General features: G+C 35.8%; 1 protein-coding gene across 5 annotated transcripts; it reads right to left on the bottom strand.

Annotated features, from left to right (window-relative positions):
* Positions 1-482: 482 nt before the first annotated feature.
* LOC145620474 (uncharacterized) lies at positions 483-13,995 on the bottom strand. 5 transcript variants are annotated; one of them, XM_081675156.1, is made up of 11 exons: positions 13,741-13,995; positions 11,241-11,413; positions 10,570-10,701; positions 10,431-10,481; positions 9,771-9,867; positions 8,023-8,069; positions 7,102-7,318; positions 4,551-4,680; positions 4,392-4,434; positions 1,686-1,740; positions 483-927 (listed from the first exon to the last, which is right to left on the bottom strand). In XM_081675156.1, the coding sequence occupies exons 1-11, from the start codon at positions 13,793-13,795 to the stop codon at positions 923-925; spliced, it is 1,005 nt and encodes a 334-aa protein (XP_081531282.1). In that variant the 5' UTR covers positions 13,796-13,995; the 3' UTR covers positions 483-922. The 5 variants fall into 5 exon arrangements, with proteins under 5 accessions (XP_081531282.1, XP_081531281.1, XP_081531283.1 ...); XM_081675155.1 differs by lacking the exon at positions 483-927 and having other exon boundaries at positions 941-1,740; XM_081675157.1 differs by lacking the exon at positions 483-927 and having other exon boundaries at positions 941-1,740; positions 9,771-9,845; positions 10,575-10,701.
* Positions 13,996-20,872: the final 6,877 nt, after the last annotated feature.

The following is a 20,872-nucleotide window of genomic DNA, read 5'->3' as shown; positions in this document are numbered from 1 at the left end:
ATCTAGGATGCAATTTTTGTAACCGTGAGATCCCGACAACTATTTATTCACTCCGTTTTTGAATACTTGTAACAATTTAACCAGTAGGCGGCAACCAATGCATAAAATTGACCATAGTATATGCAATTTTGATATTGAAAAAAATGAGATTAGTACAAGTATTAAGCAGTGAATTTGCTTTCTAGCCAGGAAATATAGTCAAAGTTAATGTATAAAATAATGTAAAAGTCAACTGTTACTTATATCCGTGAAGTCTTACTTCCTCTTTTACACTCTATTATTTCTTTGTTTAATTTTACTTGCAATAGTTTAACACATTTCACTATGCACGTTTTCTATTGATCATCTTTAGTTGTAATTGATATGTAAGAAAAAAATAGTCAAGTGAAATCTTGTTATATTCAGCTCAGTGTATTTTTTTTTTTAATAATATCAAGTTTTTATAATATTTAATCATAATCAAATTTATTAATGGTTGAAGATATAGATTTACAAACGTAAAAAGTCAAACTGATGCAAGTAAAATGGAATGAATGAAGTATTCTGTATAATGAATCTGTTTATAGATTGTAAACGTTTGAGACATGTTATTCAAAAGTTGAAATCTAATCTAATTTACTACATTTGCAAAAGAAGAAGAAGAAGAAAAAAAAAAAAAAAAAAAAAACTTTACAATTTTATAGTAAAAATTTAGGGAAACTTGGGATATAAAATTTGCCGGATCAAGACACCTCATAATTATTTTGGTAAGTAGATCTGCCCTTTGATGGTCCAACCTTTGAGTGTTGTTTCCAAGCTCACCAAAAAACCATATTGTGACAAGAACGAAAACAACACTTATTTACAATCTTGTAACCACATCCTTACGTGTATGGTGCATCTAAGCTCAACACACCATCATATGACAAGAACGAAAACAACACTAACCTGATGTCCAAGACAATACAAAACACAATCTTGTTATGTTTAATTAAATGGCCGACCGCTCGGCCAATCATGTCACAATATATACAAACCAATCTCAATAATTTGGATTACAAATATTGTCGTTTTATTTAACTGTGCACCTTGCTCTTTTCAATGTGAAGTTCATCAAAGGGTTAATAAGTTTAGGGGAAATGAACGAAGCTGAAGTCGCAAGTATTCGTTTCCACACCACATACACTGGTGAAATAACAGGCGGCAAATCATATGGTTTGGCAAATCATATGGTTTTATATCAATAATTTCTAGCAGTCTATGCTTTAAATCCAAAACAAACCTCTTAAATTGTCATGAATAAATGTCATCCACATTGCAATGCAATAGGATAAGAAATGAGCCAATGATTTCCAGCTCTATGCTGGCTAATCATGGCTCACTGATGCAAGTTGATTTATAACTCTTCTCTTCAATTTTTATGTTTACAAGTTTCAGAATACTTGCAATAACTTCAGGATGTAAATGTTAGGATCTAAACCTAAATATCACAATTTACCGTCGTTCATTAATACTCCTAGTGTTTTGGAATTCTTTTTCATAATAATCATCATTCATTTCTTTCTTACATTTTTTCATAATCATGGATCAGTCATGTGCTACAGCCTATGTAAAGCATCAATTAGGAGGATTTGCAAGTTAGTGAAAGAGATACTGTGATATTAGTGAATGCACCAGCTTGAAAACTGGTTAGCCACACATCCTACCTCTTAGCATGGCTTCTGCCTTCCGTACTTGTCTCGTTGGTCCTATGATGAAGACCTGCATAAATATATTTGAGATCAGATTAATACCAAAACAATTATTTCATGTTTTCGTATAACATTGACTCCCAAAGGCCACAACATTTCACAACAATTATATTAAGCTCAAGTATCCACTCCAAGAAGTCGTATGGATACATGAGCTCTTACATTCTAGCCAAAGTGCAAGGTTTACATAGAAAGCTAACTATGCTATCAACTTGGGACGACATATATGAGCAAAATAACAACAAACATAACGCTTCACACATATTCTGAATAAAGGAGAGTAACCTAGTACACGTATTATGAGTCCCAACCATAAGTTTACACTCATACAGAGTTTCTGCATCTTCAAATATAAATTTTCCATGTCAGACTCTCGGACACATTCCAAGCCCGACATTTGTATTCAAGTTGGAGCATCATTAGAAAGGACAAAAAAGAATACAATCAGGATTGGGAAATTAGAGGAGCGATGACAAGTTATATGACTTATTTCTCAGAATACGGAGATCAATCAACCAAAGCCTAAATCCCATAAGTGGGGTCTACATGACCAAAAGTGATTATTCCATGTAGTCATCAACAAAAATCTTCCTCCTCCATCCCTTATGATCCAACGCCTCATCCTCATGCAAATCCACATGCTTCAAATCCTTCCTAACTCCTTCCAGCCAAGTCATTTTTGGTCTCCCTCTCCCTTGTTTAACCCCTCCATGGTCCCATTCTTCCACTCTTCGTATAAGTGCACCCTCGGGTCTCCGTCTTATATGTCCAAACTAACGCAAATTACAGGAACAATAACAAGTTATTTGACTTATTTCTCATCATACAGAGATCTTGAAGTTTTCACCTCTAAATTAATAAGAAGTGTCCAACACTAGAAAAATATGAGACGAGATATGCATATAGTGTGCAGCTACATTCCCAATTGAAAAGTCAAAGCTTTGGTGTTAAGGTGGGTCTTACATCACTTATAGTCCATTCCTATTGACTCATATTGGGCGGTTGGGCCATATATGTTAGGAGCTTATTGATGTGCCATGACCTGCACTGTGTTGATACTTTTAGGTCAGAATACACCTTAGCCCTCTTATAGTTCAACTCCACCAACTTTGATCAGGCCATTCCGGTATAAACCATCAGTTCCCTAGATTTTCTTCAGGCAGCATTCCAGAAGTTAAATTGTTTCTTCTTTTGGTATACTCTATTTCATTTAAACTTCAGAATAATTTTATGCAGAGGTACAAGGGGTCAAAAACCACCTTGATATCATACAAACAACAAAAAACTCTAGCACAAAGGTCATGGCGAGGGAAGAGGGGGTATAGTAGTAGACAGAGCCTCATCTGCATCGGGCATTCCCAACATTGTCATACTTACAAGTGAGACCATAAGTTGCTCAGCTTAGCGCCTTAGCCTCACATACCAGAGAGGTCAGCATTATACATTTAGTTATAAATTAGGCTAGAGCTTCACATTATTGTGATACATATGCCAGTACATTGTTCCTCAACTAAATTTAACAGGCCAAATTAAGACTAGTCTAGTCCCAACTATAGCACAAATCAACAGCATCAATACACAGTTATTCAAGAGGTATACGGACTAATCTTCAAATACACAATGAGATGTACATCATATTCTAGGAACCTGGAACCCTAAAGCTTGCACTGCTGACAATATACACATTTGTGGCTCATTATCCATTTAACCTGCTGAGGTGAATGTTAGGTGCAACCTTTTCTCTTAGACAGCATTTGGGTAGGAGTAAAACATTTTCCAAGAAAAGTAGTGTTCTGATATCCTATGTTGTAACTGGTAAGGTTTATAAAGGATATGAAAAAAAATTTTACCAAGGGTGGAGGATAGTTTTTCTAAGAACTTAAAAATTAATTACTAATTTTTAAATTAAGAAATGCCACATTTTTCTCCCTAATTCCTCACCCTCCTATTCCTCTTTTCTCATCCAGTATTCTCTGCCCACCAGTTCCAAACTAACTTTTATCTTTAACTTTCTTACAAGGAAATACAGAAAAACTAATCTACAATTGTGTTTTTCCCTGAAAAGGGTACATTCAACCACACAGAGCCTTCGTAGAAAATGAGCATTTGCACAAGAATTGTAACTAAATTTGGGGGGGGGGGGGGTGGTTCACTAAGGAGGGACACATACGAGAGTATTCAATCAAGTTAAGAGCTTGATAGAAGTTCTGAGACCACATAACCTTACCATGAGAAAGCTACCTGGCTTCCCTTTACATTAAATTTTTTTTTTTTAAAAAAGAAAAAACTATGGAACATGGTATAAGCATAAAAATGTTTATGTTGTGACAACCATAATTGCCATGAATCAGATAAGGCACTTAAACACTCCAAACAATCACAAAGATTCACTAACCACTATAGGTCTATAGTCATGTGTAATTCAAACTCTTACATTGCAAAATAATTACAAATGGCTCAAAAAGGTATTTGACTATTTGAGTATTTCAACTTTAAGCAAAAGAACAAAGTGGAAATTTTGTAATTTGTCAATCTATGATAGTTCTATTATAAGTCTTAGACTAGTAGTTTGTTGTGAGCACACACAAAAGAATTTCACATATACTTGCAGGCATAAATTAAAAATGTAGAACATGAGAGTAGATTAATTCTGAAGCTTACTTTGTCAGAAGGACCTCTTTCACCTCCAATGAAAATTTCAGCACTGCAAGCAATACATGAAGGTGCGTTTAGAAAGAAAAAAAATAAAGAGAGACAAAAAAGAAAAGAAAAGAAAGATGTAAGTGAAAGCATGGAATTCATAAAAGAGAAGGATTATACTTGCACGATTCTTTTATGAACTGGATTGTAGCTCCCTTTTTTCCAATAATGCATCCCATTTTCCCGGATGGAACATCAATCACAGATAGTATCTCCTGCTCAGGAACTTTTCCACTTGGAAAAAAGTCACCTGACAAGAAATGGAACCAAAGTGAGACTGAATTTGTCATTCTAGATTTCTTAGAATTTGAAGCTCATTAAAATTTTACCAAGAGTAGCCCCATACACTTTAATTAAACAATGACTTACGCTATGTTTGGATAGAGAGAAATGGAGGGAAAAGAAGAGAAGAGAAATGGAGGGATGCATCCTCCCTTGTTTGGATATCTAATGTAAGGAGGGAAGGGGAGAGAATTGGAGGGATCCATTTTACTTCCACTTTTAATAAATCAAATCCCTCTATTGTTGGAGAGACTTGGAAGGAAAATGGAAGGTCTCCTTCTCCCTCCCCTCACCTCCCTTTCCCTTCCCTCTTTTTCCTTCCCCTCTTTTTCCATTCACTATTGTTATCCAAACATAGTGTTAAGGTCCCATTTGACATTCAACTCATTTCCTAAGACTTCACTTTGTTATTCTCAGGAAGCTTAAGAAATCCAGCACTATTTTTCCAAATAGCTGCTGTTAAGCCTCAAGTAGGTTGTGGATTAACTAATGTCTCTGCTGCATGTACTCTAAGACAAGTATAGTTGCCATCCTATTTTCATGCTTTGACTGTGGTGGTCCAGGCTTAAGGGGCTTGTTATGTGATGGATTTGACTGCTGATTGAAGATGAGACATTGGATAGAGTATAGTCAAGAGATATCCAATACAAAACATTGACAACATAGAGAAGAATAACGATTATAGTCATGCCTCAATAAGTTTATGTAATAAATGGAATACACCAATTTGAGTGATTAGACAATAGACACCAGCATTAAAAAATGTACGTAATTACATGTAAATTACATATAGTGATATAGATGATGATAACACGATAAAATACACCTTTTATATGCCATATTTATATGATATTTGTCGTGAATTCTTTCTACATTTAATTATTTAAGCGTTAATTTATATATATTTCGTTATTGCTCTCCTCGGGATCTTTTTCTTTGTTTTGTAGGAATAAGCTATTGTGTGAGTTGAGCTATGTATTGGAGATGTTTTAATATGACAAAGAAAAGGAAATTACACAAGGACAAACTACTCCACAACCGAGGTGTGGCATATGCCTTTCTCCACAGCCTACCCGCGGAAGCACATTATAAAAAAGGAGAAGAAGAGTGGTGTGGCAGCCCATTCCACATCCCGCCTGTGGCCAGAAGAGGTGCGCCACAACCAGGTTGTGGCCTGCTCGTGATTGGTACTTTGTACACGAAATTGGGCTTGTATGGGCTTGATTTCTCGGGAGTTTTAATTGTATTCAACTACTCTAATATTATCTTTGGCTCATTGCTTATATATAGCTTGTTATTAGGGATAAGGAGGGGGTGGCCACATGATGCAAAACTAGGAGCAGCAACTAGTGGTTGTTCTTTAATGATTTTCTTCTTTGCTTATTTTCACTTTTCTTTTATTATGTATTTCTAGTCTTATTTTCTAGGGTTAGGTTGAACCCTAGCCATGATTGATACTTGATTTGTTCTTTTAAATTCTCAATTAATTGTTTATATTGTTCATGCTTAATTGATTGTGCTTATGCCAATACTAGATTAGGGATAATAGGTATTGTTATTATTCCATTGTCTTGATTGCAACGGGAGTTGGGTTTTGACGGATTTGAATAAATCAATTAAGGGTATGAAATTCTCCACAGAAGTAGGTAGAACGGATTATTAGGAAGTTAGGGTGCCGAACTTAATGTCTTTAATTTACATGATTCCACGGAAGTAGGTTTGATTGTTAATTAGGGAAGCCATTGACAACTCGGGAGAGATCTTTGGTATTTTATAGGGCGTACCTTTCCTTGTGAACGTATAATTAATTGATTGGGGTAAGAATTTATCTTGTATTGATTATGCTAGTGGTGATACTTAATTCTAGATGTTTTTATTATTTGATTTTCTTGCTTTAGTAGTTTAATATTTTCAACCCTATTTTGATTGACTCGACTAGTTTTAATTCATAGGAACCAATATTGATACTACCTTCTCTGTGGGATCGACCCTGACTTACCCTACTACATAATTAGGAGGTTTAGTTAGGTATTATTTTTGATAGGTGTACGACCGCCTATCAGATGACCCAAACATAATATTGCATTCAAGCTCGGCTAGTCTGCAGGACAAAGGAAGAGTCTTTAAAATCATGCTCAGGCCATTCATTTACTACATGAATGAAATTTGAATGATCTTATATTATGAGTTGTTCACAAATATATTGATCCATACTTCAGTTAGAAGCCATAATTGTGGTGTACAGGTGTACTAGTAGCATATATCTTGATCCCAAAAATGGTGGACAGATATTCAAATCAAGTTTTTGAAAATTGTCCAAATTGATGATATGACATTTAAACAGTTAATAGATCACTAAGTCAGTCAATAGTATGAGTCAAGAGAAAACCTGCAACAGAAGGGATAGATGGCCAATCTGCATATCTATTGTTGACAATGCAGAAACAGCGACAGTGTAATGCACCCCGAACTGCAAGTTTCCACAGGGATTGTTCATTCAGTTGCTCCATTATCATATGGTAAACATAGAGAAGGAAGCGAACATCATCTACAGCAGAATTAATCATCTGTTCTGTAAAGGGTCTGTAGGTCCAGTACATGGGATCCTGAACAAGCCAGTCCAGAACATCTCAGTTTTCTATGAAGCTCATTCACATAAACAGCTATGATATATAACAAGGCGATTCACAAGAATTACAACCCAGAAGCTGGCATGCTAAAATGCACAAAACATGAGCTTCATAGCTGCTATAGTCTCCAATACATCACAAGAACTTCACAATGGACAATGACAGGAATTTAGTTATTTCAATTCATTTTAACTTTTAGTCAACTCTGTTCATGACATAATTATTTCAGAGCTTCCATTTTGTCAAATATCACTCTTAATATAATTTTAACTATTAACCCCCACTCTAGACACCAGAATGTTCAGGAAAGCAAAATTCTTCTTGTCATGAGCTCGTGACATCTAAAAACATTAACACCGTGTTTGGATAGGATGATACAAGGGAAAGGAAAGGAAGAAAATGTGAGGGATACATTTACCTTATTTCAAGCAAGGGAAGGGAAAGGAAATGGAGGGATCCATTTTCTTTCCCCTTATAATAAACTAAATCCCTCCATTGTTGGAGGGATTTGGAAGGAAAATGGAAGGTCACTCTTTCCCTTCCCTCACCTCCCATTCTCTTACCTATTTTTTCTTCACCTCTCTTTTCTCTCACTAACATTATCAAAACATAGAGTAAGTAATGATATCCCTTCCACACAAACAACAGCAGTATAAAACTAACTCCTACCTAATACTGACCTGTATTAGGAGGGTGCGTATTTCTTTCTTTTCCAGATAAGATATTCCTGTGATTAAGTACAAAGATCAAGCACAAATAAACAAAACTGACACATAATCCGATCAACCTTTCATAATATTGTCTTGCTAGGCACAAAAGAAATGGTAAAGGGAACATATTCAGCATTATATTCTGCAGAGATTAAATATAGACTTACCAGAACAAGTTAAAACTTAAAAGGAAAAGGAACAAATATAACTGAATCCAGAAGGGAAGCAACTAGTGTGACTAAAAGTTTACTTGCACTATATTGGATGTCAAATCTCAAAATGGTATGCTTTTGAGCTTTTCTACTTAGAACTGCCAAATAAACTGAATTGAAGTTGAAAACTTTGACTGCATTAGATAGCAATTTAATCCAAACACCTCACCATACCTGTTGTGTTTGAAGTAATAAGTATAGAAATTAGATAGCTTAATACCTTCATTGCAAGGTGCCTTCACTAAATTTTTTTTTAATAGGATGCCATTCCTGTTCTATATAAGGATGGTATAGGACAGTTCCTTATGATGATTCATGTTAGCCGACCCCAAATCATTTTGGTGGTGGTGGTGGTTGTTGTTGTTGTTGCCCTTTGGCATGCTTTATTTCTAGGCTTTGAGTACTATTCAGGCTTATAAATTCCTAATTGCATTAATTCCAAATGCCAAGCAGCATATATGAAAATGCAACCTCATCACTTTTAAATCCCTTTGGCATGCTTTATTTCTAGGCTTTGAGTATTATTCAGGCTTATAAATTTCTACTTGCATTAATTTCAATTGCCAAGCAGCATATATGCAACCTTGACTACATCTTAAACTTGGCAGTCAGTCCAACACAGGTCAAATACTTACATAGGTTCCTTAGGTGGTCCTTAGAATATGTTCCTAATTCCTCTCATTTTTACTCCTAAAAGTTCTCTTTTTTCATGTAAATTAAACAGAAAGATCAGAAAATAGTCCAACTCTAGCTGGTGATGTCAGAACCCCTCAATCAATGTTTTACAGAAACTGAACATCCAAAAGCAATAGTATGCTATCCCAATATGAAATCATATTGCTGTAGATTTGTCATCAACTATAAAACACTTTTCCTTGTTTGCACCATGTGCAAGTGCAATTGAGGCAATAAATTTGGATGAATGCGTAAGACCTTGGACAGGCAACAAATTTAACATGAGATGAACAGCAATACAGCATCATAGAGGTTATGCAGTATGACACAGAGCCTATGATAAACATGACTGCTGGCACTCTGTTTCCATCTTTGTTTGACTTGTATTCCATCTCTTTGTCGTCCATTATGAGAGAAGGTCCTTTGAAATAACTGATTGGAATTGTAAAATTTCCAGGTTAATTGCTAGCATTAAGTATCTCACCTATATCATTTTACAACAGAATCGACTTAAGTCCTATTCTTTTGGAGTGAATGGAGCTGAACTGAACTGTACTAAACTAAACTTAATGGAGTTGATCTGAAATGAAAATATTAATAATGATGAACTGAATGGAGTTTAGCTGAGCTAAACTGAAATGAACTGAACTTAATAGAGATGAACAAAACTGGATTTCTTTTTTTTGAGGAACTAAACTGGACTTAAAAGAGCAGAATAGAGCTAAAATTTTGAAAAATTACTCCGAAAGAACAGGGCCTTAATATTAAAGAAGAGAGTGGCATTTGAAATAATCTAAAGCAAGAATCAAGTTTTACATTTCTTAGCCTTACCACAAAAGCGATGATCAGCAAGCAGGCCAATGAAGGAAATGCAATCATCTGACGGTTGAGCCAAACCTTCTTGTTCTTGAACAAGGGCATATGCAATCTGTGCACAGTAGAATCAGATGTACCAAAGAACAATAGTCTACTAATCAATACACCATAAACAGCTCAGATTACAAGTTGATCAGCTCAAAGCAACAAGATCTTCATTGACAATAAAATCCAACATGCATTGTTTAACTGAAACCCAAATTTGATTATGCTAATGTAGGTAGATAGACAGATGATAAACATAAAGAAACAAAAAACAAGAAGACAGTTGACACTCCAACCCTCTACTCTTCTAAATCCTTTTTGACAGGTAAGGCTAAGACAAAGAGAGGCATTTAATTTCCAGTTGTCTGCTATGAAACAAGAATTTTTTTTTTTTAAATTTTTTTTTTATTTTTAAATGTTGAACAAGGTACCTAAACTTGGATCTGAACAAGCTAATCAAAGACCTTAAAATCAAAATTAATAAGGGTAATTATAACCATGCATGCAATGAAAGGCTATGGATTAACCGATTAACCAACTATAGACTTAGATATCCAAGTAACTTATTCACATAATTAAAAAAAGAAAAGGCCTTAAAAGGGTTAGTGAGAAGTATAACGTGACACTGACCTGTGTATCCACTACATTGTAAAGCTTGATGCCAAACTGATGATATAATGCCTGCAAGGCAAGGATAAAAGTTAGTAAGCTGAGAGACATAATGACTTGCAGTAACAAGACATAAAATCTGTAAATCAAGTTTTGGGACCTCACTGTCTCGTTTGCAATCATGAATAACTTTGGTGACATAGGCAGACTCAATAGCTGGTTTACAAGCATTTATTAGCTCCTTGCCTCCAACGGTAACATCCACAATATATATGGCGTCTGATGTGGCAATCTGGAAGGTAAAAATTGATAGTATTTAATTAATTATTTCTGGACATTAGCTCGCACAGCAAGCCAAATACCATGGAAGCAATAATTTTGTAATCATATATACCAAATAAAGCTATACAATCACTGTAACAGCCATAAAAAAAAAAAAATAATAAAATAAAAAAAAATAAAAAAAAAACTCCAGTTTGGTTGAATAAACATCTGTACCATGTTCTAGTTCATGATGTAGTAAAGTTATCATATGAAACTTATACCCGAACCCCACCTTGATGCAGGCAAATAAAATATCCCACAAGGATCATCAACACAGTATGATTCAATTATTGCAAGATTTATCCAGTGAATACTCCCTCAGTAAGTTAATGCAATTAGCAAGAATGGCAACCCTGAATCGTGTTGGAGTAGAATATTTCTAGAATTTATGTACAGTCCATATAGATACAGATTCTATATCACAAAAAAGTTTTTCAGGGAACTTGATAAAGCTATAGCCTGCATTGTCATATAGTTTGAAATTTGAAAAATGAATGACAAGAGAACCTGTATAATGCAAAGAGCTCCATGACGTGAGAGATTTACACCTTCACAATCGAATCCAATAACCAACTGCCTATCAGGAGACGGTTGCAAAAGTTCCTTGGGAAGTTGAGATGGATGGGTGACAATATGAATCGGAACTGGTAATGTGAAGGTGTCATGAACTTGACCATTCCCTACAAGTAGAAGAGAATAAGCTAGCAAGTATTAGCAAATGTTATGCTATGCACAGTGCTAAAATCAATATAGAATGGTTTATCAACAGAAAAAAGAGAGAAAATGAAATAAGGTGGCAAAAAGACCTTGGATAGGAGGGTGTTGACGACATGTTTGAGGTTTTGGAATCAAAATCTTTATGAAGACACTCATGATCGCGAACAAACTCATGATCGCAACACATCATAAGTTTTTCCTAGGTTACTTGGACTCTTCATATTACCTTAAATACTTGACTCAAACATGAGTAGGACATTCCAACTCTTCATTTTGGGCCAATATCAAGAAAATTAATCACACCATAGTTAAGTTGGACACTTGGACACGTACCCATATTAAACATTAGAACACTAGTCGAAGCAACATAGATATTATGTTATATTTGGTGGTTCCATCATGAATTAGAAGGGGAACAGAGGGGACAGCTTAAGAATAACAAATTTAGAAGGTTTGTAAAGTTCTTCATAGAGTGACTTTCACCCAAGCAAGAAAGGGGAAGTGAAAACTAGTACAGGAAAAGTTCAAGTCCCTAGAGCATAAGGTTGAAGAGACATAAAATATGACCTCAGAGAAAATATCTATCAGCATGGAAGAAACAGGGCCAAATCTGAAAGGCAAAGTACCAAATATGCATACATGATATGGTGACTTCTAAAACAACATTAAATAGATCAAAGTCAAGTATTTGGGAGGCATAGAAAGATAAAAATTGATGGTTCAAATTCCTAACCTTATTTACATAGTAATTATTGAGAAAAAAATATTATCGATTCCTAAAGATACTCCTTAATAAAGAGAAATAAATTATAGTATTTAATTGTTTTTTTTTTTTTTTTTTTAACTTGGCAAAAACACCAACTCGTTGTTTGATAATAATAGAGGGTAAAGGAAGTAAGGGAAGAAGGAGGAAGGGGAAAGAAAGAAAGGGAGTGAAGAAGTGAGCTTGCATCAAAACTTTCCAACATTGGAAATGGAAAAGAAATTCTTCCATTTCTACTGCTTTCCCTTCCAAATTTCATATTCAAACAAGGAAAAATATATATCCCACCTTCAACAACCTACATTTTGGCATTTGCCTCTAAATTTCCAAATCCACCCTCTAAAATAAATCCTTCATTCTTTTTTCCTTACCTATTTCATTTAACACAATTGTCTGTGCATAACTTTAACCATCAATATTTATAATTCTCAATAAGTAATAATAATTAATATACTACGCATTATAAAGTATTAATTGAGACAATTCTAACTAGAATCTACATGATTCTGTTTTCCCTAACGCATAAATCACAAAAGATGGTTGAAGGAGACTGTATGGATATTGCAAAAGTCAAACTAAGTCAAGTAATGCATGGGCAAGCTTATTAAAGGTTGAATTACTAATGAATTTTTTTTTTTTTTGAAAGATGAATTACTAATGAAATAAATAACTCACTTTTAGTTCCCTCCATTTCCTATCCTTCATTAGAGTTCGAGAGGATCCCATTTCAAAAAAAAAAAAAAAAAAAAAAAAACAACAACAACAACTAAAAATCCCAAAATAAATTCGTCAAAAAAAAAAAATTAGATACTACCATCCTAGTAATCATTGGCGTAATGCTTACATACATCTAAATATTTTCTCATCAAACCCGGAACGGATGATCATTGCTATGGTTTTAACATTTAGTCTAGTGATAATAAAATGATTGATTGATTGATTGATTGATTGATTGATTGAGTCAATCCCCACTTTTGGGATTAAGGCTTTGATTGATTGATTGATTGATTGATTGATAATAAAATGATACACCTGAGAGGGAGGGATCCTGGGATATCTCAAGTGTTTAAAGCTTCCCTCCCGATTTAAGGAGATCTTGGGATCGAGTCTAGTTATTAGGGCATGAGATGCAGCAACTTTTACCAAGCTATTGAGTCAATCATTCGGAATTCCGTGTTTGTGTACAGATCATATGCTACATTTTAGTGAGAAACTTCAAGAACTAAGCATGTAGTATCCCAAATCCCACAAAACCCCAAAATCAACGGGAAAATTACCCAAAACTCCGTGCATAAGAACACATAAAAATGCAGATAATTGACAAACATACTATAATCAAAGCAGATAATTCCTCAATTATCAGAAAAAAAAAATGCAAAAAACCTAGAAAAATTATATAAAGAAGCAAAATAACGCAGATAATTTACAATTACAAAATAATCTAAAAACAGAGAAATAGCAAAATTCAGACTAAAAATCAATAAAAATAAAGGGGAGAAATAAAATAAAAAAAATGGTTGAAATTACCTGAATATGCTGGTAGAGGAAGGCAAGTAGAGTGTGGGGGAGGAAGAGGCGCCATTAAAGAGTAATTTAGCGAAAGTGAAGCATCGCAAGCTTCCAGTGTTAGTGTTAGTGGTAGTGGCAGTGCCCAACAATTGGGACAGTTTATAGCAGTGCCAGCATGAAATACTTGTGTCCTTCGGTCTCACCAAACTACGGAGTATTAGGGATGAGGGTAAATATTTAATATTTTTTCTTATTTGATACTCCCTCCGTCCCAAAAAGAACACTCATTTAGCCAAAATTTTGTCCCAAAAAGAATGACCACACCCACCAATTTACAACAATATTTGTGCAAAATTAGTTTCCCCATATAAAAATTTGATTTTTCATGTTATTTTATTACTCTCTCTCTATTTTTTTTTACAAACCCCATGTAAATTTATCTTTTCAATATACTTTTACTTCTTTTTACTTAACTTCTTTAATACCCACGTAATCAACCCAGATGGGTCGTTCTTTTTGGGACGGAGGGAGTATTAACTAGGAAAAATTGCTCCCATTAATATGAACTTTGCCTCATCCGTCGAAATTAATCCCAACTTTCGTTTATTATCTATCACTCCCAACTTTAGGGGTATTAATTTCTATTGCACCCAACAGGTCATCCAACTTGATGTAGCAGGTTACCTAGACACGTGTCAACACGTGATAGGTCCAAAAAAAATGAAAAAATAAATAAAAACAAAAATTAAAAAAACAAAAAAAAAAAAACTACCAAACCCAGCCACCACCCCCATTCCCGGAAAACAGTCCATCACCACCCCCACCCTGCCGGAAATTCGAGCCCACCCCCGAAAACCCCTCCCCCGCTGCCGGAAACCGCCGCTTAGTCACCCCTTCCCTTCCCCCACCCCCGAAAACCCCTCCCCCACCCCCAAAAACCCCTCTCTTGCATCGAACACCACCCCAAAAACCCCAGATCCGCCGCCCATCACTCCCCCTTCCCTCGAAAATCACCCCTTTCCTTCCCCCACCCCCGAAAACCCCTCCCCCGTTGCCGGAAAACGGCGCCCATCCCTCTCGCACCCTCGAAATCCATCCCTTTCCCTTCCCTCACCCTCAATTTCACCCCCTTCCCACAAAAACGACATCCCCTTCCCCGTCAATTAGCCACGAAAACAGCTATGCTAAGGTTGTTTCCAAGGTCTGGGATGGGTGGTGGAGGAAGGCCGGTGGTTTTTAGTGGAAGTCGGAGGTTGCCCGACTGTTTTCCGGTAAAATTGAGGGCCGGGGTTAGGGTTTCGGCGATTGAGGGTGGTGGTGGTGGTAGAGGTGGCTGTGTGTGGGTTTTTTTTTTTAATTTGTTTTGTTTTTTTTAACCTATCATGATGCGACACATGTGCAATTAATCACAAGTCAGCAATGTTTACCTGATTAACCGGTTGCAAGTCATTTGGGTGCAATAGAAATTAATACCCCCTAAAGTTGGGAGCGATAGATAATAAACGAAAGTTGGGATTATTTTCGGCGGACGAGGCAAAGTTCAGATTAATGGGAGCAATTTTTCCTATTAATTAATTAATGTTATATTTTCATTTGTTTTTCTATTTTTAGTTCATTATATGTGGTCCTAACTCCTAAGGATTATGTATAGCAATTTCCATAAAAAATAAGATAGTAGTGAAAAACAATACTCCGTAATTAAGGGCATGTTCACATTTATTGAATTGAACTGAACTGATTGGAGTTGGCTGAACTGATTGGAGTTGAGTTGAACTGAACTGATTGAAACTGAACTAAAATTAAGCTAAAGTAAACAGACCCTAAATTTCTAATTTATCAAGTATTAGCCTTAAATTAACTTTGCAAATTGAAAATTTACATTGAAAGTGGGTAAATATTCTTATTGTATATACAAATAGTTTCATTGACAATATGCAAACATTTTTATAAGTCGGGATAATTGGATGAAAAGTAAATATAAGAGAATTTTTTGTTAAAAAAATCTAGGAAATAATTAAAATGTAACCATTAAAGGGAAATGGCTAAAATGACAATAGTTTAACAAGATACTAAGGGCTTGTTCATACTTACTGAACTGAGCTGAATTGAACTGAACTGATTGGAGCTGAACTGAATTGAACTGAACTGATTGGAGTTGGGCTGAACTGAACTAACCTAAAATGAATATTTTATGAGAGAAGGAAATTAGGAGCTGAACTGAACTGATTTGATTGGAGCTGAACTGAACTGAACTGAACTGAAATTAAGTAAATGTGAACAGACCCTAAGGTATTGTATTTTCGTCCCTTTTTTTTTACATGTGATCAAGAGTTTAAAATTATGTGGTGGTAATTTTTTTTTTTTTTTTTTGGGGTGCTCCACCCTTTAGGCTAATCCGGTTGTAGAGGACCTGTTTACATTTACTGAATTGAACTGATTGGAGCTGAACTGAATATTTTACGAGAGAAGGAAATTAGGAGCTGGCCTGAAGTGAACTGAAGTGAACTGAAGTGAACTAATTGGAGCTGAACTGAATTGAACTGATTGGAGCTAAATGAACTGAAATTAAGCTGTACAGGCCCTCAGTGCTCAGTACTGAGTGGTTAGGTTCTATACCCCTCCCAAATGTTGTTGCAGGGGATCGAACATGCAATACTCCCAATTACAGTTCCAATCACCACTACACAGCAACCAATTGGTATGTTATAGCAATTTATCATGATGCATAAAATTGTTCAAACCACAATTCGAAATTATGTGGTACCAATTTATAATATTCTTTGAAAAGATATCGTTAAGAAAATAATTATATCTAGCTAGCATCTATATATATATAGGTATAAAAAAATTGCCCGGAATAATCCAACTTTTACCTCATCAACCCAAAATAATTCCACCTTTCGATTATTTATTATAATGGTATAATATGAATTGTCAAATTCTGAACACCCCGTAATGGTATAAAATGAATTGTTCAAATCTTGAACTCGTAGTTCATAATTTCTACTTACTTGCGTTGCAAAATAAAATATAATTATATGCTATATTCGTTTCTTAACATTTACACATAAAATCTTGCATGAACCTGATCCACAATAATATGGACCCGATGTTTATATACATGCGAACTAACGTTACATTGAACATAGTGATTGTAAATTTAACATAGTATCCTTATTTTTTTTTAAATGGTAACATTTATTAAAACTTGTATGAACTTTTAATTAATGTTATTAAAATTTTCATTGAGAAGGTTTTGCGTGAGACCGTTTCACGTGAGTCCGGTTTATAATACACACACTCATCCTCCACCCACTGCCACTGCCACTACCTAGCCACTTGTCGTCAGCGGCCGGCGACCACCCACCCCCTCCCATCCCTAGACGCAGCAGTAGGCAAGACCTTATAAGACCCCCCCAAATCTTCTAGAAACAACCACAACATAAACCACAAACATTACACTAAGACGACAACAATACCCACATGAATAAAAAACGCAAAATCAAGAATCGCAATCGCACGAAGTTTAGATTCCTCGTCGATCCTTTAACCCCACAACAACATCAAGAAGACGATGATCCTGCCAATTTCAAGCTCAATCGTCCTTGTTGTTAGTGTTTGTTGTTCTTCAGTCGAGTTTTTAGTTTTTTATTTTTATTTTCATGTGTGTTGTTGTCGAGAGATATGATGAAGACCAACGGTGGCGATGATTGTTGATGATGGTGGATGGAGCAAGAAGAAAAAAAGGGGAGGGTTCTGATTGTTTGAGGAGCACAAAGAAGAACAGGGGAGGTCTGACTGAGGAGCACGAAGAACAGGGTCTGATTGTTGGGATGTTTAATATCTAATCAATATTGTCTAAAATCTGATCAATATCGTGTAATATCTGATACTTATAAACTAATATCTAACTATAATAATCTAATTTCTGACACTTTTAATCTAATATCCGATAATTATAATATAATTTCTGACTATTACAATCTAATTCCTGACAAATAAAACCTAATATCTGACATTTGTAATTTAATATCTGATAATTATAATCTAATATCTGACCATCATTATATAATTTCTGACACTTTTAATCTAATATCTGATATTTATAACTTAATATCTGACCATTATATATCTAAAATCCGACAATTAAGAATATTTTTTTTTCTATTTGTATGACCGGACTCACATGAGTCCGTTCTACACAATACTTTGTGATTTTAATATTTATAGTGACTTTTTTTTTTATTTTTTATATAAAAACAAGAACAATCGTAGTGTCTCTACTTTCTAATGTTAGTAATCCACAATAAATTAGTGTGAATTAGGTTCATTTAAAAATGTTTTTTTTTTTTTTTTGGCAGCGGTTCTAAACAACCAACAACCTATCCATATTTCCTAGTAAAGGTAGCTAGAGAATGAGCAGGAGCAACATTGGATCTATCCACTTTGATACAGAAGACAAAGTCTCGTTTTCCAGCTTGGTAGATAACATCCTTAGCTATACTCTTGAGCTCTTCCTCTGCCAACTTTGGATCCTGATGGTAAAGGGATATTCGGTCGTTGGACGATCACCCTAAAACCAACAATATTTCTACCTAAACCAACCTAAAACAAGTCTAGGGTAAGTAGAGGATCGTATCCACAGGGAATGGGTAAGTACACCGAGAGTATGAAACGGTTGCAATCTAGTTCGGTCACAAATTGGGTTTTGAATGGTGAGCTACTATATAAAAGAACGCTAGGGGAAACGGGATTCAACACCAACCAAAGCCAAGGAATCAATAACAGGGACAAATCATGAATACACATAGAGGATAGAAAAGGAACTTAACATTGCCTTCTTTCAAAGTCACAACATAAGTACTCCCTAGATTAAGCACTAACACGATAAGGATTAAGTCTCAAGGATAGGAAGTGGGTTTCTAGCTCGAGTTTGTCTCTCGATCGCTCCGAACTAGCATGAAGCTCGGATAATTGGGATTTCTCACCTAATTACCATACTAAAGCAACCTAGTTAATGAAACCAAACATCCAAAATCATGAAAGTAGCATAATCTAATTACACAAGAAAAGACTCACTCCGAAGCCCCATCTTTCGATGTGAGAAAAGGGATGAACACATGGGCATAATGTGGCCAACAAAATACACATGCAATTATCAATTCAAGCATAAACAACTATCAATCCAAGGTAGCACATGAATAATTCCAAGTCAATTAACCATAGCTTGGTTGGGTCTTTACCCAACCCCTAACTAAAAGACTACTCACTAAACATGGTGGAAATTACTCTAACAATTAAATCTAGGGTTTTCATGAATTCAAATAAGCTAGGAAAGAGATGAAACAAGGATGGATTAAACATGCAAGAACAAATAAACAAGATTAAGGGAGAAATTATCAACTCAAAGCAATTAAAATTAAAAATTAAGAGCAAGAGATAGAGGAAAGAGATTACTTAATAAACTTCAAAGTTGGGAAAATTGTTGAAATTGATGGAACAAACTTCCAATAATTCTACTACAATGATTGAGTTTGAGAAGACCTAAGCTAATTAATGAGGGTTGAGAAGAACTAAGGGCCTAGGAAAACTAAGAGGGAAAAAAAAGATCCAAAACTGAAGCTAAGTCGTCCTATTTATATGCCCAGAAATTACATCGTAAAATCCGTCAAAATTAGTCTTCAGAACAGGAGGAGCGCCCGCTCCAGTAAGTAGGAGCGCCCGCTCCTGGGTGTGGAGCGCCCGCTCCTGGGCTCTCTGCACGCCCTCTCCTCTTGCACCAGTTTGAGGCAGTTTGTAGAGGATCGGGGAGGAGCGCCCGCTCCTTGGAGGCTGCACGCCCGCTCCTATATGTGCAGGGGGAGGCAGAATGTGGTGCTGGGATGAGGAGCGGCCGCTCCTCTAAGGGTGCACGCCCGCTCCTGCCTGATATTGCTCCCTCGAGAAAGTCTTCATGCTCACGCTACTTAACCATAATCTCATTGAACCTACAAACACGAGCACACACATAAAAAGAAACGGGAAACCCAAAAGATGCAAGTATGCACAAAAAGAGTTAGAAAAAGGGATTGAAGTAGGGGAAAGAGTACAAAATTGTGTTTTAAAAAGCCATGATAAGTGGACAAATAAAACACTTATCACCTGAATAGCTTTAATTGCAATAACCGAATCACTTTTAATCACTATGTTGCCAAACTCAATCGGAATTTCTTTCAAAGCCTTCCAAATTGCTAGAAGTTCTGCTTGGTTTGAGGATGCTGCTATGGTTCGGGTCGAATAGTGGATCTGTTCTTCCATATTCTCTACAACCCAAGCTGTAGCTGCTTCCCAATCTATTCCTCCCTTAGAGCCAGTCTTGATCTTCCTCCTTCTTCGCTTCCAGGCTGCATCAACACAGATGGAGATGAAAGATTTTTGTGAGGGTTGGCCTTTACTCTAGAAGATTATGCTTCCTTTTCCTCCAGGTGAATGCAGGTTGGTGGAGGTCTGAGAGGCCTTCAGAGAAACTGCCTGAATCCATCTTCTGACGTGTGACGGTATTAAATCCATAATCAGTAATGGATTAACACTCACGCCCTTGAAAATTATGTCATTCCTGTGCAGCCAAATTGCCCATAAAATCACAACAAAGAGAGATAGCCGAGAGTTAGAATGGTCTAAGTCCTGCATAAATAAACTCAGAAAGTTAGCTACCCATTCCCTGCAGGAGACAAAGTTAGGATTAGCAGAAGAGATTCCCAGCAGTGAGGACTTCCAAACTAATTGAGTCACATCACAGAATCTGAAGATGTGATTCATAGTTTCTTTCTCTGATTTACAGAACGGGCACAGTTGAGATGTATGCATCCCTCTTTTAGTTAGATTGTCCATTGTTGGGATGATATTTTGGAGCATTTTCCAAACAAAGATTTTCCATTTTGGAAGCAGGTTGCTTTTCCATAAAATCTTCCAAAAGTTTTCCTTTCTCGGATTCCAGCATTGCACCCCTTTTTGATTAATAAGCCACCAGTAACCTGTTTTCACTGAACAATTTCCTGATTTGTGTAGGAGCCAAGTGAACTCATCCACTTGATCTTGATCTGGAATGTGAATGGAGAGAATTTCCCTAGCTGCATCTTCCTCGAACGCCTTCCATATTAACCCTGCATTC

This window comes from Chenopodium album, chromosome 27, assembly GCF_948465745.1.
Source record: "Chenopodium album chromosome 27, dcCheAlbu1.1, whole genome shotgun sequence".
Classification (NCBI taxonomy): domain Eukaryota; kingdom Viridiplantae; phylum Streptophyta; class Magnoliopsida; order Caryophyllales; family Amaranthaceae; genus Chenopodium; species Chenopodium album.
Note: the sequence above shows the minus strand (reverse complement) of the source record. Positions and strands in the feature narration are given on the sequence as shown.

Bases quoted from the DNA above. Each gene is read 5' to 3' on its own strand.
- LOC145620474 (XM_081675155.1), bottom strand. From the start codon at position 13,795: ATGGCGCCTCTTCCTCCCCCACACTCTACTTGCCTTCCTCTACCAGCA. The intron at 8,070-9,770 runs GTAAGGCTAAGA...ACTTAATCACAG, and splicing joins TGCTGATCATCGCTTTTGTG to GAATATCTTATCTGGAAAAG. The intron at 4,435-4,550 runs GTATAATCCTTC...TATTGCTTGCAG, and splicing joins TTCATAAAAGAATCGTGCAA to TGCTGAAATTTTCATTGGAG.